The sequence below is a fragment of the Echiichthys vipera genome (genome assembly GCF_963691815.1).
Source record: "Echiichthys vipera genome assembly, chromosome: 7".
Taxonomy (NCBI): domain Eukaryota; kingdom Metazoa; phylum Chordata; class Actinopteri; order Perciformes; family Trachinidae; genus Echiichthys; species Echiichthys vipera.
Window position 1 is genome coordinate 8,504,507 of NC_139832.1, and position 25,665 is coordinate 8,530,171.

At 41.0% G+C, this 25,665-nt stretch overlaps 1 protein-coding gene across 1 annotated transcript; it reads left to right on the plus strand.

The window, feature by feature from the left end:
* polr3b (polymerase (RNA) III (DNA directed) polypeptide B) lies at nucleotides 1–25,665 on the plus strand. The gene is made up of 28 exons (XM_083917415.1): nucleotides 1–139; nucleotides 426–458; nucleotides 1,502–1,558; nucleotides 1,648–1,712; nucleotides 1,829–1,904; nucleotides 2,291–2,391; nucleotides 3,180–3,271; nucleotides 3,447–3,564; nucleotides 3,747–3,855; nucleotides 5,814–5,936; nucleotides 8,692–8,808; nucleotides 8,895–9,029; nucleotides 10,185–10,346; nucleotides 10,785–10,985; nucleotides 11,518–11,680; nucleotides 13,415–13,568; nucleotides 13,771–13,845; nucleotides 13,947–14,045; nucleotides 14,144–14,271; nucleotides 15,358–15,567; nucleotides 15,747–15,905; nucleotides 17,914–18,031; nucleotides 18,137–18,279; nucleotides 20,470–20,573; nucleotides 22,589–22,755; nucleotides 24,122–24,235; nucleotides 24,355–24,528; nucleotides 25,379–25,665. The coding sequence occupies exons 1-28, from the start codon at nucleotides 68–70 to the stop codon at nucleotides 25,506–25,508; spliced, it is 3,399 nt and encodes a 1,132-aa protein (XP_083773541.1). The 5' UTR covers nucleotides 1–67; the 3' UTR covers nucleotides 25,509–25,665.

Below are 25,665 nucleotides of genomic sequence, written 5' to 3' on the forward strand. Positions count from 1 at the left end.
GCCGTACAACAACAGTGACAGCATGAGCAGAGTTTAATGTGTTCACTGTTGAACAGTAGAAGGAACCATGGAGGTGCTTGCCGGGGAGTTTTGTGACATGACTCCTCAGGAGCTGGCGGCTCCTGTCAACACTGTGGAGGTGAGTTTGAGTTAAATAAAGAGCTAACGTCTCACACCACGAGTGCAGACAAGCTAACATGGAGGCTAACAGACTGCTGCACAGACACAAAACAAACTGCTGCAGGTTCAGTGTGGAGGCTTTCACGGATCCTAACTACAGACAGTGTGCCAGGTTGCAGCTGGATCACGTTTTGACTCATTGCATTAAATTACAATCGCAGAATAAAGTGTTTTAATTAAATATCTTACTCTTCCTGTTAACTGGAGTTCAATAAAATGATGTGATGTGTGTGTTTTCCCCCCAGGACAAATGGAAACTGTTACCAGCCTTCCTGAAGGTAACAACACACCCGTCACCCACCTGCTGTGCATCTATTTAATTTAATTTATAGTATCCAATCATAGCAACTGAGTGAATGTTATTTTAAATTGTAAGTAAAGAGTATTTGTAGAGCACATTTAAACACAGCTGAATCAAACCAAAGGGCTGTACAAGAACCACAAAGGTGCTGTATAAACACACACAGAGAACATAATAAAGCCAACAATAAACAGCACAAATACACCGTTTTGCTGCTAAACTGCATGGTGAGTATCATTGTATATTGTATATACCTACGTTTAACCACAATGTCCGTTGCACTCTGTCACATCTATTTAATTGTTTGATTTATTTTACGTTAGCTTTATTATAGCTTATTGTTACTCTGACCCTTTCCCACCTTTGTATTGAAACTGTTGCACAATAATTTCCCTCAGGATAAATAAAGCATCTTGAATCTTGAATTTAGGACATGATAACAGATTGAGGGCTAAAAACACATTTTAATGTAAATTTGTCTTTAGGCTAGGTTGAAAAAACAGCAGAAAGTAGCAAATTTGATAGCCAACCGTGGTTGGTTTAACAGTTATGGAGCAGCCACTGCAAAAACTCTTTAATTGACATTGGGTCTGTGTATGTGTTGATACTTTTCAGCAAAACATGATAATTTGCAATTAAAAATGAATTATTTCTATTTTTTTAAGATAAGATATTCCTTTATTAGTCCCACAAATTGGGAAATTTCCTTATTACAACAGCAAAGTGGATAGCAAACATAGGAAAAGCATCAATAAGAAACAATAATTATAACAAGCAATATAAACAAGGAAATATAGAAAAATATGAACAATATTTACACAGGGAAATATAAAATACAAGAGTAATAGGAATAATATATACAATATTTTTAATTTGCACCATGGTACAGAGGAAATATAAGATTTCCTCTGGGCTAACATCTGGTCACAAACACGTCCATATTTTTCTGTTGCAGACATCAAAAACTCTGTTTTTGTTTAGTTTCTGCCATTTTTGACCTTGTTTTCCATCTGATTCCAGGTGAAAGGGCTGGTGAAGCAGCATATCGACTCCTTCAACTATTTCATCAACGTGGAGGTAGAACACGATCACAACGCGAGTGTGTGTGTGTGTTAGTTGTTAAAGCTACGTCTTTATGTAAATGTGTTTATGTTCTTTATGTTCAGATAAAGAAAATAATGAAAGCAAACGAGAAGATCACAAGTGACGCTGATCCGATGTGGTACCTCAAGTGAGTCACGTGAACCGTCATTGTTTTTCATTTACAGACCGTAATCTCACTCTGATGTCCGCAGACGTGTCGCAATGTCTATATTCTGTTTTGAGTTGTACCTTAATATTTTTCAGATACCTTAACATCTACGTTGGCATGCCTGATGTGGAAGAAAGCTTCAACGTAACCAGACCAGTATCTCCTCATGAGGTGAGAAAAAGAAAATATTATGAAGCATTTGTTCGTCACTTGACAGTAAATGAATTGCCAACAGTTGTCGTTAACAAGGAGGAAAAAGGTGTAAATATTTGCTGGTGGCAGCTTCTCAATTGTGAGAACTTCCTCTGTGTCATGTCATCATCAATTCAATAATGAATGAATAAAGAAAAAGCAGTGTGTTACTTGGGTTAACATACAGTACGATGCACATTTCTCACTATTTGACATTTCATGGGTTAACTGATTACTTAAAATAAACTCTGATGAATCAAAATCATTGGTTGTAGCCCTTATATGAATATTTGGTAATAATTTCAACCTTGAATGACACCAGATGTCAGAACATTTCACTCTATTCCTCCTGTGTGTTTTCACAGTGTCGTCTCAGAGACATGACCTACTCTGCGCCCATCACAGTGGATATCGAATACACTCGTGGCAGCCAGAGAATCATCCGCAATGCGCTTCCCATTGGAAGGTATCCACGTTTGTCTTTCTGTGTCCCACAGTGTCACAGGTGGCATCATCTCTTTTCATTCTGCCTCCTTTTTTTTCTTTTTGTTCTTACAGTGGTGAGGGAAGGATTTTTCTTACCACTCAAAGTGATAAAAATGGTCAAAATTCCCTCCAAAAAACCACATTAGGACACCCAGACTCTGAGGAGCACCATAGACATATTCCATTCTTTGATTTGGTATCAAAAAATCTTTTGACATTTGTAGATTTCTGTAAGAATAAGACTTTACGGCGAATTGATGGTGAGCTTTTCTGTCCTGGAAACTGCTCAGAAACCCTCTTATCGTCAATATACCTGGCCATCCATCATCATCTCTGAATGTCTCAGGTCTCTAGTTTTGTGGCTGTAAAGTTTCATAAGGGTTGGATCATCTTAGAGGTCACTACGGCTCATTTTAGACACTGAGGTCAAGTTACAAAAAAATGCTCTCGCTCCAGTGAAACAGTGACTCTGAGGATGAACACCATCACCCGTTTATACAGTTGGGCTCATTTTTAGAAACAAGAGTCTCAACTTTCCCGTCAAACTCAATCTGTGCTTTTTTTAGCCCCTACAGCCTCTGAAAGACAGTATGTTGTCCAAGCCGCCGTGGGATCGTTAAGTGGTTAATATCTGACCTCCGTAGACGAAACTTTACGAGCTAAAAAGCTATTTAATCAAGCATCTTTCACTTACTCCCATTGCTGCTTTTCTTTGAGGAGTCTTATTCATATTCTCATGGTATTTATGTTTTTTACTGTTTTTGCCAGGATGCCGATCATGCTGCGAAGCTCAAACTGTGTTCTCACAGGAAAGACGCCCATGGAGGTTTCTAAACTCAATGAATGTCCTCTGGATCCAGGTACTGTCAGTTCATTTCATTTAGTTAGTTTATTTAACAGGGGCCACGCACAACGCAACTGTTAGCCCTATAATTTTCATCTTCGTTCCCTGTGCAGGAAAATTATAAAAAACAACCAATACAGTACAATCGTGATTATCGTAATAGTGATTTATATGTTTATAATTCTTCACAGGAGGTTATTTCATAGTTAAAGGTCAAGAGAAAGTCATTCTGATCCAGGAGCAGCTGTCCAAGAATCGAATCATTGTGGATCAGGACAGGAAGGGTACAGTCGGAGCCTCAGTTACCAGGTAACCGTGACAACAACTCTACTAACCATTCATTCAGGGCCACTCACACTGTCCATCCGTACCGTGCCCCGTGCTTTAGGCTACTTGTGATGTTATTTTGAAACCGTTCAATTCTTTCTTTATCAAACCTTCTGTTTCTTCATTTGCACTGTTTTTTTTGTATTTCCTGTCTTTAATTCCAGCTCCACTCATGAGAAGAAAAGCAGAACGAACATGATCGTCAAGCAAGGCAGATTCTACCTCAAACACAACACGCTGTCAGAGGACGCGCCGATCGCCATCATATTCAAGGTAAAAGGGTTGTTGATGATTACAGTGACACAGATTAATGATACCAAGTGACCAGTAGAGGGTGGTACAAGACAGCGAGATGATTTTGGATGCAGTCGCTGTTTTGTTTTGTTTTTTCGGACGTTGCCTCGGAGGCTGAAAGAAAAGCTTCTGTTTGTTTCCAGAGTAACTTTTTATGTGTCACTCTGTTTTAGCCTCTTGAATCGTCTGTAAGGGATGGTTTCACACAACATGTTTATGATTGATTGATTTCTTTATTTTTGTTTCATGCACCTAAAGTGCTCAACCCTCATGGTTTTACAAGACACCAACATTTCCGATGCAGTGTTCAAACATTTCATTTCAAAGTTATTGTAATAACTAAGTTCCCTTCATGAAGCACAACTTTTAGTCGTCCAACCAGAATTAATCAAAAGGGGGTCATTTTAGTAAAAACTACATCTCTCATGTCCACACAAAATTCAAATAAATCAAAATAAATTTGATTTAATTCAATTTAATTCAATTTCACAGAATTCACCTAATAAACAAAGTGTGTCCTCCTCTGGAGTGGCATTGAACCTGCGGGTCTCTAAGGGCCAGTGGTAATGTTCCTGACCATAACTGTGCACATAGGGATCTTTTGGCCTTTGTTTAAAAGATACTGCACACAAAGTTCTACATTGCACATATTTTTTATGCTACAATAAGTTTGTACGTTTAGTTTACACCATATATCAACAGAGCATGTTTCTCTGTACATTACAAACATAATATATAAATGTCTTTAGTGAGAGCTTGGTGTGTAGTTGGTAACATTGTCACGATATGAGCATTTTAAACTTCAAAACAACACTAGCACCCCCCAGAAAGACAAACACATTTGCAAATTCATTTATTCCTTCAGCCATCAGGCTTTTAAATGCTGCTGACAGCTAATGAACACAGGCCAGGCGTTGTACACCTGAGAGCCTTAATGTGTATATTTATTCCTTATTTATTTCCTATTGTTACATGCTGCTCGCTCCGGTTGCCTCTGCCAACCTGCAGTAGTGACAGAGTGGATGCTGTATTAGTCTTTGTTTTTGTTGTTGTTTCTTGTTTCTATGTGACTGAGGCTGCAAACTGAATTGCCCTGTGGGGATAAATAAAGTTGTTTGAATTGAATTGAATTGAATTGAATTGCATAAAAAACGATAACCAATGACTTTTTCAATACCACAACAAAAAGAAAGGTACAAAAAATACGATCATTTTTTAACCTTTTTGTTTTTAACAACCTGCACACACTGTTGGTACAGAACAAGTTAATAAACACATTTGTAAAGATGTGATATCTGCTGTAGATACTATCAAATGTATAATAAACGCATCGTTTTAAAGACGTGATATCGAAGAAGTACCGATACATAGTAGTTTGAGGTCAGAAGTTTCACTAATTCTTCATCAGATTTGTTTTCATGTGTCACCCTTTGCTCTCAATTAAGATCTCATCTTAGCCAGCTGGCATCATCAACTTCTTTCCCCTCTGAGGACAAATCTCTCAACATGTCAACGTGTGAGCGCCGAGTGTTCAGAGCTGAAGTCATTAACTACAGAACACAGTTTACACGCTCGCTCTGTTTGCTGTGCACTTGTATATTCTGTGACTTCTTCCCCGTCCCTCTCTTCGTGTTTGGCTGCAGAAACGACCTCAGATCCAGTGTGGGACAGACGGGATCAGTTCCCACAGCTTCACATTTCCATAAGCAAATGTCAGACAATCTCGGGACTCCCTGTTTACCTCTCCCACCCTTCACACACACACTTCTCCTCCTCGTGCCTTCTGGCTCACTACTTGTTCCAGTTACTAGTTGTGTGTGCATTTCACCTCACTTATATGTGTTTATTTCTTACATACCTTAATATTTAAATGATTTATTATTGTTGTTATCAATGTTCTTCACATCAAACACTCTTTTTTCTGGTCATTCACACAGGGAATGGGCGTAGAGAGCGACCAGGAGATCGTGCAGATGATCGGTACGGAGGAGCACGTCATGGCGAGCTTCGCCCCGAGCCTGGAGGAGTGTCAGAAGGCCCAAATCTTCACACAGACTCAGGTAAAGACATGTATTTGTGCCAGAGCCGGATGATGTGGTTGAAGTCAAAAGTAAGTTTCAAAGTCACAGAGAATCCAACTTAAATTCTCTTTTTTATCTGGAGTTACAAAGACGGAGTAAATAATAAGTAATTGTAGCAAAACATACAAGCCTCAATTTAAACACACAACCAAAGGATGAAAATAAATCTGGTAAGATAGATAATAATACACAAGTACATACACAGGAATTAGAAGACAAAAAAAGAAAGCTACAATTAAACACAAGCAAAAAAATTAAAAGTGCATGATTAAAAAAAGTTAGTGAGAAGAACCAGAACTTTAAGGTTTGCCTTGATAACATATATTTTATCTCAGAATTATAGCAAAGAAATCACATTAAACAAATGTGTTCGGTAAATATAAACTTTCAACCAGCAGCGGGCTAGTTAGCTTGGCACAAAGACTGGAAACAGTTAGCACACCTGTGTCCAATAGTAAGAAAATCTGCCTACCAGCTCCTCTAAAACTCACCTGGTTGCCTGGCAACAACACAAGACAAGGAAGTCACGTAACGTTAACCTGATATAAAACCCAAACTTCTCACTTTGTTTGTTTTGACCAGATGAAAAAAAGGAGATGTAACATGTAAATGAGTGAAGTGATGGTAGGTGGATTATGTGCAAGGCCTTTTAAAACTGCTCTGGCTCATTGCTGACTCATGCTCATTGTAACTGGAGCAGTGATGTTGAAGGGTAACAGCAGACAGAGCTAAAAATAAAGCTTTGGTTTCCACTCTGAAAAAAAACAACATTTTGGGTACACTCAAGTGCGTGGCGGCTGACAGACATATCTTTATTACGTCGAGCCAAGGCCAACTGCAGACGCCTCCGTGAAACAAATCCATCATCCCAATGTTTTATGATGGTGCATCAGCTATTGAGCCTTTCGCTAATTGCAGACCTGTGCGTGTGTTGCACCCCAGTGATATGACGCGATACGCCGCTGTGACTCATTTCACCCGCCTTGACCAGAAGTAGGGGGGTAGAAAGTAGGGCAGGGATCATTACCCTCCACCCTCTCGTTCTGTTAGTTTCTAAGCTGTAGCGTGTTCAGAATAATTGATTTGGACAACAGAAATTTGTGTAATGATAAGATTACAGTACGATCAAGTCATTAAACGACGATACTGAATGATCAGCCGGCGCTAATTTGTCCATTAACTCCGTCTGAAGAACAGGATGCTGTTGTTCAGACGCAGAAACAGGATGCTGTTGTTCAGACACAGAAACAAGTGGCTCCTGTCTGTTGACACAAGGTATTTTCTTTGTCTCTCGGTGATCTGATGTAGAAAAGGTTTTGTCTCACCGGCCAGTCAAGTAATGCTTTGGGTGGTTTATTCAGGAGGGCCGCGTGTTTTCTTTGACATCTACAGATGAATGCAATCGGCCAATTTGTTTTTCATAAAGATTATGTTGTTAGAGGAACCGCTGATGCATTGATGAGGCCATATTTGCTTCCTAGCAACCGGTCTCCTCTGCTCTCATGTTCCTCTGTCTGGCAGCCTCCATGATGTCTTTTCATGGTATTCATTGGGTCATTGTATTGTGCACAATGAGGCCTAAATCTATATAATTAAAGGCAGATAAGGCTTAAGAAACATTGTTATCAGATTATGATAAGTAATCTGCCTAAACCAAATTTGACTGTCATCTTTTTTGTTCTATTTAGATATATATATATATATATATAACTATATATAACTATATATATAGTTATATATATATATATATAAATACATATCTTATATATATATATATATATATATATATATATATATATATATATATATATATATGGTACTTAGAAATCAGATGTAATGACATATGATTTCCTCAAATAATGTTTTTATTTATACACCGTTGTCCTTGTCCTTATGTGCGTTTATGATATATTGATAATAATAATAATAGTTTATGTTGTTATATGTTATGTATATATGTTTATGTATATAAATAAATAAAATGCATTGTTGAGGGCAGGGTGGGTGGTCTTGAAAAAACTCTTCAGCCTCATTAACCTTTGACCCCTTCTATAGTTCAGTAGAGGGCTCCAGAGGAACACTGACTCAGGTGTGTGGGTGGGTGTGTGTGTGATTCACTTGACCTCCCACGAGCCTGATACATGTGTTTAATGTGCTCTTTTAACTAAAAACATTCCACACGTGTTACTCATTTTACACCAACATGAGCTTCAAACACACTAAACGCCTTTTAAATGCAGTTTAAAATAACATATTAACCTTTGAATACCAAATTAAGTGTTAGTAGCATCGAGTATCAAAAAATCTAAAGTTGTGTTGCGTGTCTCCAGCCTCGCTCTTTCCTCAATATCTGCAAAAAGCACCTTAATAAAAGTACAGAAAGTTTTCATTTAATGCCTGTTCAGACTCATAGACATGTTCACTTGCAATATTATTTCCTGAGCTAAATCTAACTTGAGACTATAAGTTGTAGCATAATTTAAGAGAAAATCAGATACTCTGGTTCTGTCTAAAAACGTTTTGCCTCTTGTGGATCGTTTAAAAACCTTGACACTTATTTTATTATGTTTTTGTCTCCTTTTTTAAGTGCTATCGCCAGGTCGGAGATGGGGTTGGCCTTAAAGTTTGTTAAAATATCTATTGTTATGGAATATGTTTAGAACTGTTCTAATATCTGACCTTTTTCAAACAACGCTCGGCTCTCCTCTGCTGTGTCTGCCTCTCTGTGTTTCAGGCTCTGAGGTACCTCGGGAATAAAGTGCGGCGACAGCGCATGTGGGGAGGCCCCAAGAAGACCAAGATGGAGGAGGCCAGAGAGCTTTTGGCGTCTCTTATCCTCACACACGTGCCTGTATGTTAACAGACAAGAATACCAAGGATCATCGATTATACTCACTATATTGCACAAAGTATAACCATGTTTTATTTTGTCTGTAGGTCAAAGAGTTTAACTTTCGGGCCAAGTGTATTTACCTGGCCGTGATGGTTCGGAGGGTGATCCTAGCCCAAGGGGACAACAGGGTGGACGATAGAGATTACTATGGCAACAAACGTCTTGAGTTGGCTGGACAGGTAAGCTTCTACGCACCATGTGAGCTTATTTACTGCTTCTATAATGCTTTATTTAATCCATCATTCAGTCAGGCTTATTTTCCACATTATACGCCATAAAATATGCAGTTCATTTTATTTGTCAACTGATTAACGGGATATTGTAAAAGAGCCCTCTGGTGAACTGAGTGTTTATAACTGAAAGGTGTTTAATACTTTTCCTTTACTCATAGACTAGAAAACAAAAACAGGCGCAGTGCTGCCTAATAATACTTGTATAGAAAAGAACAAATAGCGCTCACATGCTTTGGTGTGAAAGGATCACAGCACTGGAGCAGAGGACAGCGTCTGCTGCAGCCCTGATCTCTCACCTGCATCTTTGTTCCTGCCTCCTTCTTTTAATAAGACTCTCATTATTTTCCCGCAGCTTTGTTTTTTTCCCTGTTTTGTTGTTGCCCCCCTCCCCCTGTATTTCAGCCTGGCTTTGTCAGGGGAGAGATATGTGGTGGCACCAAAATCCAGAAGCTGTGGAAGCATGGGGATTTTTCTGCACCGTGACAATAGAATTGCTGCCTTGACTGGAGCGATTGAGCTAATCCGCAGGCCCGGCTCTGATAATGTAATTACTGCTGTCTTAAGGCCTTTAATTTCCCCCCCAACCTGCTCTGTATAAGGAGCAGGAGATGGGAGGAGGGGGGTTGCAGAGCCCTCTTTCAATAGGGGGCTTACACACTAACAACGGCAGCAATCTCCTCACTCTCCAATTATGGTTCCCTGACATTCAACTAATTGGCCTGGCTGCGCAACGGAAGCTTAATTTCTTTATTAATTTTAAGCAGCGCTGCCTGTTTGTTTTGATGTATGCTAATGCACAGGGTGGGTGGGGGTTGTGAGAGAGGTTGCCTCCTGTAGGCCTGGCGGAGGAGGACAGGGACCTGGGACGGTGGCCAGGTCAGGCTTATCAGTGAGCCGGCACACCTGGTTATTAAATCTGACTGTAAACGCACCTCAGCAGTGATTAGAGACGGTAACAGATGTGTGGGGCGCCAGTAGATCTGAGAGTCATACTGTGTGTGAAAACACAACGACCACTCTCATATCTAGTTTGGAGACACACGGGTAAATAATATCAATCAAAAACGCACTCACTGATGATGATGCTTCCGTCCTTTCTAGCTCCTGTCTCTGCTGTTTGAAGATCTGTTTAAAAAGTTCAACTCTGAACTGAAGAAAATCGCTGATCAGATCATCCCCAAACAGAGAGCCGCTCAGTTTGACGTGGTGAAACACATGCGGCAGGATCAGATCACCAACGGCATGGTCAACGCCATATCCACGGTGAGTGTGCACAAGTCGGTCACCGTAAATATAAAGGAATAATTGAAGGGAAAGGAAGTATCGCCTTGTTTAGACGTAAGTGTTTGGAATAACTAAATCAGTGTACATTGAGTATAGTTTTCACAAAAAAATAAAATAGTGTTCATACTTGAACAGGTATTTAAGTAAAGAATAAAGTCTTAACTAGTTTAACGAGTAGTATAGTTAACAAATCAAACAAAGTGAATGGAGCAGAGGAATCATTACTTTTGCAAGAGAATTAAAAGTCAGTTATAATTTATTTGTGCTTACCACTTCAATTAAAAAGCTCTGAAAGCACCAGAATACTCAACCTTTGTGGCAGTTTCTACTCTTTGTTCATGAAAAATCTATTAAGGTAGTTTGGGTATTCTGGTAGGTTGATTTTTTTTTTTTAAAAAGTGCATTTTCTGTCCACAGGGCAACTGGTCTTTGAAGAGATTCAAGATGGACCGTCAGGGTGTCACCCAGGTCTTGTCTCGTCTCTCCTTTATTTCGGCTCTTGGCATGATGACCAGGATCTCCTCCCAGTTTGAGAAGACCAGGAAGGTCAGCGGGCCGCGCTCACTGCAGCCGTCACAGTGGGGCATGCTGTGTCCATCCGATACCCCTGAGGGAGAGGTGAGTGAGCTGCAGCACCTTACCTCACCACATCCTGCTAGTTGCACTAACACCGCCCCTGCAGACTGCAAATACTTCTCCATGTCGAATATCTGCTAAATGCTGAAATCAGAGGTAAAACCATGCGTGGAGCACAGCCTGATGATCAAGTATATGTGTACAAAATTAAGTAAAGATAGAAAGAAAAAGTCAAAAGTGAGCTTAGAAAGAAAATATACTGCTTTTATTTTGTAATTCCAGTTTATTGGCCTTCATTAAAATCCATTGATGCTTCATCTCCAGGGATGTGATGTGTTTTTTTAGAGACTGAGCTGCCATTAAACAGGGGTACAGGGGGGCGGGGAGGTAGTTAATGGGTAGACTCGAGGTAGACCCATGTGCCATAACATAAGATATCCATCAAATATTGTTGTAGATGGATTTGGTGCGGTATTCTCGTGTCGTGTATAACATTATTCCGTGTCAGTACAAAGAAACATAACCTTCTTTAATAATACCTGTACATGGTTTATATCATTGTTGTGGTTTGTAGGCCTGTGGTCTGGTGAAGAACCTGGCTCTGATGACCCACATCACCACCGACATGGAGGACGGTCCGATCATCAAACTGGCCTTTAACCTGGGAGTAGAAGACGTCAACCTGCTGTGTGGAGAGGAGCTCTCCTACCCGAGCGTCTTCCTCGTTTTCCTCAACGGTAAAACTCCTCCGCACTAGTGCAGCCTGATAAATAAATAAATAAATAAGCACAAAGAGAATTAACAGTGTATGCTGTTGCTTTAGATCACTTGAAAAGGTTTAATCCTCCCTGTTTTGAATACATTGCTTATGAACATAAAGGGGGAAATATTCTGTTTAGTTTACAGAAGGCAATTTTGTATTTTGCAGCGAGGCTGATAAGTCATTAATTTCATGGCAGCAGTAGGTATTATTCTTGAGTCAGAACTTGGCCCCTTAATTACTGTATATGTTTGTCTCACCACTGATAACTGTCAAATTATATTAGCTGCCATACCATTTAATTAGTTGGTAGCAGCAGGTGTCAAAGCCCTTCAGAGTGTGTTCAGTGCAAATGTACCCTCACACAGAGGCAGAGCACAGTGTCTCTTCTGTTCTCCACTCATTTGTCTGTCAGACTTGATATGAACAAACACCCTGCAGGCAGCCTGAGCTCTGCTTTCACCAGTCGTGTAGGTTCACAGTACACCACTGTATACTTATGCTGTTGCTCTTTTCCTTTCCATTTAATGTTTGTGGACTCACTTTGTGTTTTTTACATGTATCGGTATCGGCCGATGCAGGCTGCTGCGTTTGCCGATAGTTTTTTCCCGGCATTATTCGTCCACAGGCGTCTCTGTGTTGCTGGAGACGCCTTTTATAAACAATTGAGAATTTTAGGATGTAAATTGAGGGAGCAAAAGTAGTATCGGCTCCAAATATCGGCTCAAGAAAATCGTCATCGGCTTCAGCCTTAAAAAATCCATATTGGTCGATCCCTGGTTATCTTAATTATGACTTGATAAGTTGATTGACAGAAAATGTATCAGGTGCACAAAATGATTTGTCCTTTTTCAAGCAAGCATGCCAAATATTTCTGCGTTCTGACTTCTTGAATGTCATAATTTGCTGATTTCCTTTTTCTGATATAATAGTAAACACACATATTTGCATTTCAGACTGTTGGTCAGACAAAACAAGTAATCTGAAGACGTCACATTGGGCGCTGGGAAATTTGTGATGGACATGATGATTAATTGAGAAAATTCTGGACATATTAACACATTATTAATATGAACCCTACTTTAGACACACACTGGAATCCAATACATCTGAAAAGTAGAACTGTTTTTCCAGATCGAGCAGTGCATGAGTAACTCGAGAGGGGATCGATTTCTCGAAGAGTAAAATCTATTTTTAGAGCACGTCTTTGTGTACTAACAGCTACCAAGTGTCTTACTATCACGTCACATTGACGCTCTCTGTCCACACTGAGTTTGTTAAATATAAACTGAATGTGTGGAACCAGTTGTAAAATACAAACTGCTACATTCCCCGTGCACCAGCGTTACAGACTGTGTTGCATAAATAAGGCGCCCATCACTTAACATGCTGTCTTCGCAAAGCTCCATGCTCCTGCCATACACGTTTAGCTCCAACCAGACATTTATGTAGGTTTTTGTAGTGAAATGAGGAGGAGTTGTGTATGTGTTGTGTGCTTAGCTCAACACATAAATGTCCTCCTCTAACTCCTGATGAGAAAGCAAATTTATTTCCCAAATTTCAACTGTATTTAATCAGAGATGAATCCTTTTAAAGACTGTTACCCAGGTAAAGGACCAAACCACATATTTCTTCATGTCCAAGACTGACACCAGTAAATATGTCAAGTATGTGCATTCTCTCCATCTGTCTGTCTGCGTTGTGTCAACAGGTAACATTCTAGGTGTGATTCGAGATCACCCGAAGCTGGTCAGCACCTTCAGACTGATGCGCAGGGCGGGTTTCATCAACGAGTTTGTGTCCATCTCCACCAACATGACTGACCGCTGCGTCTACATCTCTTCTGATGGAGGACGCCTCTGCAGGTGGGGAAGATTCAACTGTGGCATTCAAAATAAATGCTATAGGATTTCATTTTGTAATCAAAAATTAGTACAACACGCTAGTATGGCTGGTTCTTTGTAGAATATATCTGTAAAAAGTCTCATTACAGTATAGTAATGGTACAATAGTACAGTAGTTTAACAGCGTTCCCTTCTGGTTTGTGTTGTTCTTGTTCTCCATCAGGCCGTACATCATAGTGAAGAAGGGACAGCCGATGGTGAAAAACAAACACATGGAAGATCTATCGCAGGGCTACAGGTGAGGCTGGATGAGCTTTTAAGAGCATATGAGTATGTGGATGATCGTGTATATTAAGAGTTTTTTTATACAACTGATCACATTTCTTTTTTTTACTCAAGAACCTTTGAAGACTTTCTGCACGAGGGTCTCGTGGAGTACCTGGATGTCAATGAGGAGAACGACTGTCAAATCTCCCTCTATGAACACATGATTAGCAAGTGAGTGGCACGTGATTCACCTAACACACCCTGATTTGTTCATGTCGTTCAACGCGCTGGTTTCACTTCTTCTTCTGTGGGTTATTTTATTTCTGTAGAGAAACAACACACTTGGAGATTGAGCCCTTCACGCTGCTCGGGGTGTGCGCTGGCCTCATTCCCTACCCTCACCACAACCAGTCACCCAGGAACACATACCAGTGCGCTATGGGCAAACAGGCCATGGGTAAGACTCAGCATAGCAGGTAGCTTCAGTCAGCGGGCAGGTCATGAAACTGTAAAGATCTAAATCCTTTCTCAAACATCCTCCACACAGTAGCAGTGTTTACTTCTGTGCATGCTTACTCACAAACTCCGATACTAACAGTAATTTAATCTTGCATCAAAACTATTCTTAAGCCTCCTAAATCTGCCTGTTCAGAGTTTAAAGTTTTATTTGCACAATTTGAAATATACAAAAGGACATTAGAATAACAAACACTATAGATACAAGCAGCCTGCTGGTTTGTCTCCCCCAAAACTCTGCTCCTGCTCTACTTCTTGTCAGAATACATTTGTATGTGTGATTGAGTGTTTTTCTTATGCGTGTGTGTGCGCATGGACATCAAACATGGGGCGCTTGCGTAGGTTCTCTATTGTGCTGTGTGTGTGTGGAGGCCCTTTCCCTGCCAGTCATCCAGAGTGTCATTAGCAATTCATTGTGTCTGCTCTGGCTGTGCTCAGGGGGTCAGTGTGCTCAGCTGCGAAAGACCACAGAGTGCGCACCCGCAGCTCCCTGGTAACCAAAACTTCCCCAAACAGCCTTGCTAACATTCGTAAGAGCTGCGGTCACCCCCTCCCCACAGCTTTACCTCCGTCCCGTCCCTTTCTCCCCTCCCCCATTATTACAAAAACACAGACTGGAACTATATTTGGCCCAATATCCTCTGCCTTGTCTGTTTTGTGTGGACAGCCCCTATACATGTGCAAATCTGGTTGTGTGGCTCGGGCCTATTATCACAGACTCTGTGCTTGTAGCCTGATTGTGAAGTAATAGCATCTGACAAATGTCAAGGCTTCCAGGGAGGCCAGGCTTTATGCCATAACTCACCCCGTTCCTCCACTACGCTGCTCTGAGATGATGCTAACCAGCCCCTGCCCTGACCCACCCAACAGGAGGATTAAACACCTATAATCCGCTAATAATTGATTTATAGACAGTCATACACATTGTGTGCATTGACACTGGAAATAATGTCACACATGCAGTAAATGCAAACAAGAATCAAAGAGTGCAAAGCATTCATCCACTCTCCGTGTCTCCTCTCTTCAGGTACTATTGGCTACAACCAGAGGAACCGCATCGACACTCTGATGTACCTGCTGGCGTACCCACAGAAGCCCATGGTCAAAACAAAAACCATCGAGCTGATTGACTTTGAGAAGCTGCCCGCTGGTCAGAACGCCACCGTGGCTGTGATGAGCTACAGTGGCTACGACATTGAGGACGCTCTGGTCCTCAACAAAGCCTCGCTTGACAGAGGTGACAGCTGTTCGTCTCTAAAGTCTCACAGGATTTTAGCATTTTGTTTTTAAAAAAATAATAAAAAAATGTAATTTGATATTGCTTTAAAAAGGTCTTATAGTAAAACATATTAGCATATCAACAACCTGTTCAGGTAGCGGACGCTAAGAAATCCTAATCTTCCCGTTTCCCTCCAGGATTTGGCCGGTGCCTCGTCTATAAAAACGCCAAGTGCACGCTAAGGCGTTACACCAACCAGACCTTTGACAAGGTGATGGGGCCCATGCTGGATGCTGCAACACGAAAGCCCATCTGGATGCACAGCATCCTGGATGCTGATGGCATCTGCTCCCCCGGTGAGTACCAGCGGGACAGGAAGAAACCCAGCATGCTTTGCTGCTCTTTACCACTACTGCTACAATAAATGTCTGACTATCATTAATAATACAACAGGATTCATCTACAACTTATATATTAATATGAGGGATGACTGGGTATGCAGTCTTTTACAGGTTGTCAGTAGCTGGCATTGGCTTGTCACTAAGTGAGCAGTGTAACTCAGTTTTTCAGGTGTTTTAGGCCCCGTGAAATTACAACGTTACTTAATGTGATGTGGTTTCTGTTGAAACATGTTGGGGTGGGACATAATCGATCAATCAAAAGTGATATAGGAAAGAAAGAATGTTGAATTTGATAAGAGGGTCAGAGGAAATGGATTTTTTTATGGTGTTACTTGTTGGTTCAGATTATTCCTTCTTGAAGAGAATCCTGTAGGTCACAAACAAGGAGCCTGGAGTCTCCGTTTGTTTGGGTTTAGTACTGACTAATGAGAGTATCCAGCTTTCTTTATCACACCTCCAGTTTGTGTTGACATACACACACCACGACCCAATGAAGGACACTATCATTAATTAGCACACTTCATGTGCTTGCCTACAGTTAATTGGTTGAAAGTAAAAAAGGAGTTTTCATTGTTATGAGAGATTAATATACAAAGAATTATAACATTGCATGTACTAGGGTTGTCCACTTTCTTGTGTTTACTAGAGAGGTGCTCATAAGTTTCTTGAAAATGAATAATTCAGCATGAAAAAGCCTAAAAAATAGGACTAATTGACTGAGGAAGCTTAGTTGACCAAGACCAAAACGACTGATTGGTTGAGGGGGCAGCCCTAACATTTACAGGAATGCGAAGGTAGTCTTGCATAACCATAGCTACTGTACCTGTGTCAGCGCCGAAATGTGATCTGGCTGCACCAAGTAAACACTCTGGGATAGGTGAAAAAATGATTAGCATAAAATATTCACGATCATCTTGAGCAACCTTAAAGTGTAATTCCAGCGTAAAATCATAACATGGTCGTTTTTGGCACTTGCATACACCAAATAAGCCACCGAGACAGGTTTTATGTGTAACAACTATTAACGGAGAAATCCGGGAGTGTCGTAAGCAGCCGGACGTGGCTAACACTGATTAGCTCGGGGCAGTACGGTGATGGCATTGAAACGGCTTTTTTAACCACTAATACTGCTCAAAATAACAGCAAACCTCTGCAGCAGCATGATAAGAGTCCCTACTCATAAAACAAAGCACCAACGACATAGTTAGTGAACCTGGAGTTTATTAAAAGAGTATTTTGAATGATTACCAACTGGCCCCTGTACCAGCTCCTCTCGTAGTAAAGTCCATTCAAGACGATTACCAAATGCAATTTAAAAGGAAGGAGCCCATTGGTGCTTTGTATTATGTGTAGGGATACTTATCATGTACTGTAGAGTTTATTTTGAGCTGTATTAATGGTTAAAAATGACAATTTAATGCCTTCACCGTACTGCCCCTACTTCCGGCTGTCAGAGATTCTACCGTATTTCTCCGTTAATAGTTGGGACACAAAAAAAATGTTCCAATAACTTATTCAATGTATGTAAGTGCCGAAAAAAGTCCTTGGGATGATTTTGAACTGAAATACACTTTAAGTTCCAGATGCAGCGATGGTTCCTTTGCAAATCAGATAGCGGAGAGAACGAAAAAGGGAAGAGAATGGCTGATGTCAGGCTTTGTCCAAGCACTGTACATCTGGTCAGCCTGTGTGAGAAACGCACAGGTAGCTCCATATCTTGGTGTGGGATTATTAAACAAACTAATCAAGTCTAATTAAAAAAACATGAGTTGATGTGAACGGAGAGGATGTCTGTCTGGGACTGTCTCTTCTACTTCTCATTGAGAACTCGCAAATTTAGACTGTGACTGTTTTGTTTCAGAAAAATAACATATTTCCCTCTGAAAAGGAGTGTGGGGTAAGAGCATGTCATAGCCCGGGCAGGCTGTGATAAACTGTGTGATGTATCTTGTGTTTGGCTCAGGTGAGAAAGTCGAGAACAAGCAGACGTTGGTGAACAAGTCCATGCCAACTGTCACCCAAACACCACTGGAGGGCAGTACCCAGCCAGGCCAGCCACAGTACAGGGACGTGCCCATCAGGTGAGTGCACTGCAGCTCCCAACACCACACCCACCCACCTGTTGAGCTTCGGCATGTGTACAAACATTCTGATTTCTTGACCATTCTTCCGTTTTCTCTGTGCAGCTATAAGGGCTCAACGGACTCGTACATTGAGAAGGTCATGATCTCATCCAACGCAGAAGACGCTTTCCTCATCAAGATCCTCCTGAGGCAGACCAGGAGACCGGAGATCGGAGACAAGTTCAGCAGTCGGCACGGACAGAAAGGTACCGACCTCAGCGCTGCCGCACCATATTCTCTCCGAAAAAAAGGGCAACCTGTTGAGCTCGAACCCACATGTGCACGATAAAGAGGACTTCATTAATATTCACTCTGAGCTCCTACATTTGAACCTGTCATGAAAGATTGTAAATGACTGGCAAAAAAAAAAGCCTTTGGTCGTCTCTGTGTCGGAACATTTGTTGAGTCAAGTCCCAGTAGCTGTTGCTCTGTCACTGCCCCCCCTGTCCTCATCTTTCAAGAGCTCTTTTCAATTAATTGGCTCTTTGTCCTGTGCCAGACTATGCAAATTTATTACACCCCAGCAGTATTCTGCAGCTACTGGAGAAAAAAGTGTTTACAACCTCCATTGTTTCGCAGCACCTCCCCTATAGAGGGCTTGTATGATGTTTTAATCAAAAAGCTAACTGGCGCCATGCATAATTTACTCTCCTCATTAACGCCGTGGCCACTGGGCGGTCAGCTCAGGATGGGACAATGTCTTCTGTCTAAGATAGTGACGAAGAGAGAGGGGTCGCCGTGGGGTTAGCTGGATGGAAACTCCCAGATGTGCAACTGATGTACGGCTAGTTTTTAATCCCAGCGCTTTGCAGTCACGCCGAGCTATTTCTCAGATTCTTTAGAATTAAGAAATTATTGTGAAACTTCTTTATTCTTTTTTTTTTTTTGCTCCAGTGAAGTTTTTTTTAATGCAGATTAAACCAAAGTTTCTTCCTTTTACACATATTTCAAACTGAATCCTAAAGGAAGTTTTTATTATTTTATTAGACGTGAATTTGACTGCAGCAATAGATCTCCCAGCTACTCATGACTAGTCTCATAAGTCGTGGTCAGCAGAGCAGAATAAGTTAATTATTTACACACACACACACACACTCACACTCTCTCTCACACACACACACACACACACACACACACACACACACACACACACACACACACACACACACACACACACACACACACACACACACACACAGCTGTGGAGCTGGGGGAGGAGGTGGAGGGGTTGTCAGTAGTAGGGGCCCATTGTGCGAGCCGCCAGCGTGGGGCTGTGTGAGCTGTGATGGAGGGCTCTGGACCCTTGCTGTTGTCTTGCCTTTCTCTGCTGATTTCATGCCTCTTTTATCATTCACTTTCACACAAAACAAACAACACCGAGGATGTCTGCTATGGGAACTAGTGTCTCTCTCTCTGAATCTCTCTAATCACCTTCCCCTCCATTTTCCACTTTCTTTCCTCTTCCTTGCTTTTCCTCTTTTATCCTACTTCTACCCTGATAGTCAAACTTTCTTTTTTTTTTACTGACTTTTCTTTCTTTTTATTTTCCCCTTTCCCCTTTTCTTCTGGCTCCGCTGCACTCGCCTTTTTCTCTTTTTCTTTTCACCGTCTTCCTGCTCTTGGATAACTTTCGAGCGAATCACTGCACTTGTTTCCAGTCAACATCCTGTTACTACATCCTGCATGGCATCAACAAGTCGGCAGTGTCGCTGACTGGTCGGACTAATAGCGAAGTTTTCCCACGTGCACGGATTCAATTTCTCCTCTCCAGTTGATCCCCTCCACTTCCTCCGAGTTAAACTGAAAGTCATGGATGTGTAATCCCGGTCTCCCTGTCAAGCTAAGCACCTTTCTCCACTTCCTGCTCTCCTTCTCTTCTCTTCTCTTTCTCTTTTTTTCATTTGCAAATGGGCCTACAATCTGTTTACCCTGGCCAGGCAAGAGTGCTTCGGCCCCTCGGCAAACATTTGCACTCACACTTAAACTCCTGGCTACCAGGGCGCTTGTCCCCCATGTCATGTGAATCAAAAGAGGACCCTGTCCGGCCACATACGTATGGAAATGTCATGCTCCTCAGACATCCACACCAAACTCCCCTGCCGGAATATACATACACGAGAAAAGCTTTTACTTGACGTTTTCACATTTTATAGGCAGAAGTGTCGTCAGTTAGACATTAGCGTGCGAAGACGATTTGACTTCTTGGTTGTTTTAGCCTGATAAATGACTTTAAAATGATTTTCTGTTAATCGACTGATTACTTCATTGATCATTAATTGAAGATAAATCTCTTCAAAGTGCTTATTTTGCTTCATTTGCAATTTCTGTGAAAGTGCAGTCATACCGCTGTGTGCACTGACTTGAGTACGTTTTTCTTTTCTGTTTGTGTCCATCAGGTGTTTGTGGCCTCATCGTCCCACAGGAGGACATGCCGTTCTGTGATACGGGCATCTGTCCAGATATTATCATGAACCCTCACGGATATCCCTCCAGAATGACGGTACACACTGTGCAAGAACATATTTTAAAACCATCCATTGTTTTCATTACACATCTGAATCTCATTGTTTCATTTAATTGTTACATTTCAATGTTTTCTCTTTAAAGTGTCTAATAAGATAACTGATCGATCAATCGTTTGCTTTGTAAAATATCAGAAAATTGTCTTTTGTACTTTCTCCCCGCCCAGGGTGACGTCTTTAAATGTCTTGTTTTGTCTGACCTACAGTCCAAAACCAGAGTTATTCAATTTACTTTCATTTATGACAAAGAAATGCAACCAACTGTGAGCTTTAAGCTGCTGGAACCAACAAATGTTCTGCATTTCTGTTTAAAAAGAAATGATTAATCAATTATGCAAATTAATTAATTGAAAAATCCTTCCAGCTTTAATTATCTGTGTAACATTTGCCGAAAGGTCAAATCAACTTTTATTTTTTTGGTGAATATTTGGTAATTTGTCAACTTAACCAAAACCTCTTTATTCAGTTCTTCCTGTTTCGACAGCCAAAGAACCGGCTCTCGGCCAGGAAAACTGGTTCCAGAGCGGCACCAACTCTTTGTCTTGAACCGGCACCACTTCTTGCATGCTTTAAAAAATGTTGTGATTTTAGAATTTATGTATTTTATTTTTGTTTTTTTTGTCAATATTAACTTTTCTAAAGATACGTCTTCTTTAGTGTGCTTAATCAACAGAGAAGCACAGTTTAAGTTAAGTTTTTAAAAAATGTTTATTCACAGTTATGCACAATATATATACGCAGTTCCTTTCAGAAAATTAAAGAACTATTAACAACTCAGAAAGCAAACATAAGCATGTACAACGTCTGTTGTAATGGTAGTTTTCATTGAACACAGCTCCAGCTGCAGTCATTTTATTGTGACGTTTCCTGTAAAGACATAAATGGATCATTCATTTTAACTGCAATGGGATCAATGGCAGGCAGTCTGTGCTATATAAGACTAGCTAACGTTGCTACTTTAGTTTCCAACAAAGGTTAACATTAACGTCTTACATTCAGTGTTGATGGGAATCAAAACGATAATTATCTTTCTTAAACAAAATCATCCATTGTATTCAAGACGAGCAGTACAAATGTGTTGTAGTCTGCTGTTGTTATGCTTGAAGTGGGTGTTGGGTGTGGGTGCATTTCTGAGGAAGCCTCAGACGTATACAATGACGTAATGATGTGGCTCTCTGGGGGCTCTCCAGCCTGTGGAAAACATGAGAGGTTCTGAGAAGGTGCCCAAGTTGAACCGGCACCAGCCCAGCACTGGAACTAGGTCTGGGTTGGTAGAAAAGGGGTATGTGTTGACCTTCGCTCTTCATAAGTTTGTGTGCTCTCCTGACACAAAACCCTCATTATCCCCGCTCCTCTCCTCTCCGGGTTATCATTGGCTTCCAGGGAACACGTCCATTGACGGCGCTAAGCAGCAATCTTACTGTTCACAAACAGATATCTGTTGCTGCGGAGACGGCTGCCAGCGAAGCGGTCGCCTGTAGCAGTGTGTGGAAGTTTTATCAAACATGCACAGTACATCTAAACTGCAGTGTGGTGCTGAATGTGAATGACATGAAACTTGGCCTTGTTTCCTTGTTTCTGCCTGTTTTCTTTTGTTGTTTTTTTTTTACTCCCTTACACTGTAAAAACTTGAATGATCTTTACTGCTGAAGCTGTCACTGCTGGTGTGTTTGCTCGCTCTGGTTGTCATGGAAAAGACTCAGAAATGTTTGGCTCGGGAGGATGTTTCTGTGGCCTGAGAGTGAAATGAGAGTAGGTGTTTCCTTTTATGTGGCGGGGTCAAGGGTCCTCTGGGTGCGACCTCAGTGGAATTGTTGAAATCAGTCATCCTTCAACTGCCTGTCCCACCACAAGGGGTACATGTGTAATCTAATCTCACCCACAAAATCAACTTTGGTGCCAGGAGAAGAGTGTAAATCACAAAAAGGTTTATGTTACGAACAGAGCCATTGTTGCATTTGTGGACTTTAAAGAGTGTGTCTGATTCTGTCAGGTGGGAAAGTTGATTGAACTGCTGGCTGGGAAGGCGGGAGTCCTGGACGGACGGTTTCACTACGGCACCGCCTTCGGAGGCAGCAAGGTGAAGGATGTATGTGAGGATCTCATCCGCTACGGATACAACTACCAGGGCAAGGACTACGTCACCTCAGGAATCACTGGGTAATAAAGAGCTCATGTTTCATCCCATTAAACACTACACACATCAATATGTCATCCTATCTGACATATTGAAGCCTTTTCTCAGACGATGTCATGGTTTTATGCTTCTGCAGTTCTGAACAAGGACTGTTTTGGTAACTTCCTTCCTTGTTGGTGTCTTCAAAAAAGCTTCAGATACTTAGTTGAGCAACTCCTTTTTTTTAAAGCAATAAAGGAAACATTTGTTTTCTCACTGAAGACTGGAACATGCTTCTCTGGGCTGCACGTCAGCAAACATGCAAGAGTTTGTTCGCAGACATAAACATGAATGTTTTCTTTCTTGATTTCTTTTTTTTCTGTAGTTTTTCAAATCTGCCTCCCAAAAGGAAAGATACTGAGATCAACCAATCAGGTTGTTTGATTTCTAGAACTACAGCTCTAGCCTTGCTGTTGTTTCCCAACAGCGTAGCATCTTGGCAGAGAACTGTCTGAGCTTCCCAGAGACACCTGAATGCACCATCATCCTCATGTTTTCAGCATCTGGTGTTTTTAAAGGGATAGGTCGGATCTTTTGTGGGGTTATATTAGATGCTTTTCCATAGTTAGTGTCTCACCTACAGTAGAGGTTGATAAGGTGACAAGTCAATAATCAATGTCAGTATGTGTTATTGTGTGACCTACAAAATCAAACAAACTAACTGATGGAGGCACGCTAGACCAACAACTTCCGTGTTCTGCAAAGTTAAATTACTGTTTCTCTCAAGGGTGTGTTGGCTTTGAAGAGAGCGATATAATGTCTTCAGTTCCCTGTTGGAAAGGGCCGTTTGACAGGAACGTAATGTGGTGTGAGCCTTCACTTCACTACTGATATAAAGTTCTTTTAGGTGTTCAGTTTTTTAGATGGCTAAATATTATATGCCCAGTCCACATTGGACATTTTTTATCTTCTGTGCCTTTCCTCCTGTCTTGTTCTCCAAACACATCTACTGTAGGTAAGACACTGACTATAGACAAGTACCTCATGCAACCACAGTTCAAAAGATCCAAACTGTTCCTTTAAAGCAGCCCCTGCTCCCTACAGCATCACCACAAGACAATAACGCAACTTGGAATAATAGATGAATATTTAAATCTGTAAAAATAAATGAATAAAGAGTCATGACAAAACCCAAGAAAGATTTCTGCTCATAAAACCCAAAGACATCAACCAAAACACATTTAATACACAACCTTTGTGGAACATCTACAGAACTATACAAGACTTCTAATACTGTTGGATCAGCGTCAAAGTGACTGATTTTTATATAATAAATATAAATATTCTGTATTTACCTGTTGACTGGAACTTTATGGATGCGTTCGCTTGATATCTTTGTATTTTCCTCAGGGAACCTCTGGAGGCGTATATCTACTTTGGACCGGTGTATTATCAGAAACTGAAGCACATGGTGCTCGACAAAATGCATGCAAGAGCCCGCGGCCCCAGAGCTGTTCTCACCAGGTAAAACCAATGGGCCTTTTGTAATTCTAAAGAAATAATAGAAATAAAGCAGTGTTGCTCTCTTGTATCGATATTTCCATTTATCCAGCGATGATATTATGCTTCTGCCCCACTAACAGGCAGCCTACAGAGGGCCGATCCAGAGACGGAGGTCTGCGTCTGGGCGAGATGGAACGTGACTGTCTGATCGGCTACGGAGCCAGCATGTTGCTGCTGGAGCGCCTCATGATCTCCAGTGACGCCTTTGAGGTGGATGTGTGCGGACAGTGCGGCCTGTTGGGATACTCTGGGTGGTAGGTTGAACACTTCACTGCAGATCTGTTGATACGTTTCTCCTGGAAACCAATTTACAGGATAAACTCATTTACTAAGTTATCAGAATCAGAAATACTTTAATACACAGAAATATAAAATATCACAGAATCACGCACCTTCAAAGACAAGGTTAAGTTTATTTATACAGCAAATTTCACACCAGAGGCAACTCAAAGTGCTTTACATAATGAGGTTTAAAAACAGACACAGATACAAGAAATAAAAGTACATGAAGCTTATTTTTTACACAAAAACATTCAGCTGTCCAGTCGTTCACTCACATGACTCAGTGTGCATTACTGTACTGAAAGAACAAGAAACTTAAGGATATTTTATCCAGAAGTCCTCATGGAACGGCGTATCATAGATGTGCCAAAATCCACGGGAAAAAAACGCTTGATGACACATTGGACGTTACTTGGTGGATTTCGGCACATCTCCAAAGCTCAGTTCATCGTGGACTACCCCATTAAAGTGGGAAAAATATCTCTTTAATGAAGCATAGTCTTTTCTTTTTTTTTTGAGATTGGTCATTCATAACTGTGTCTTTATAGTTGAACATTTCTACATCACCCCACTGTACTATATCAGTGTACTAAATCTGCTTTATATTTATTTATTTTTAAATTAATTTAGTCAATGTACTATACCTACTCTGTGAAGTGTCATGAGATCACTTTAGTTATGATTTGGCACTATAAATGAATAGAATTGAATTGAATTATACATGAATAACTGGGCTCTGGATGGCTCCTGACTCTGTTCTAGATCCTCAGTCGTTCTTCCTCTGCTTTGTCCCCAGTCTGATTCTCAGTTTCTGTCTTCCAGGTGTCACTACTGTAAGTCTTCCTGCCACGTTTCCTCCCTGCGTATCCCGTACGCCTGCAAGCTGCTGTTCCAGGAGATGCAGTCCATGAACATCATCCCCCGACTCAAACTGTCACGCTACAACGAGTGACCAGGACAGGGACAGAAAGACAGTCTATGTGAGTGAAAGGTTGAGAGTTAGAAAGTCTGAAACAGATTGATTTGTAAAATATATTCGAGCTGTGAATGAGCAGGAAGAGACAGGCGAAAGCTTTACAGAAGGAAAAAAGTATTTTGGCCTTTTTTTT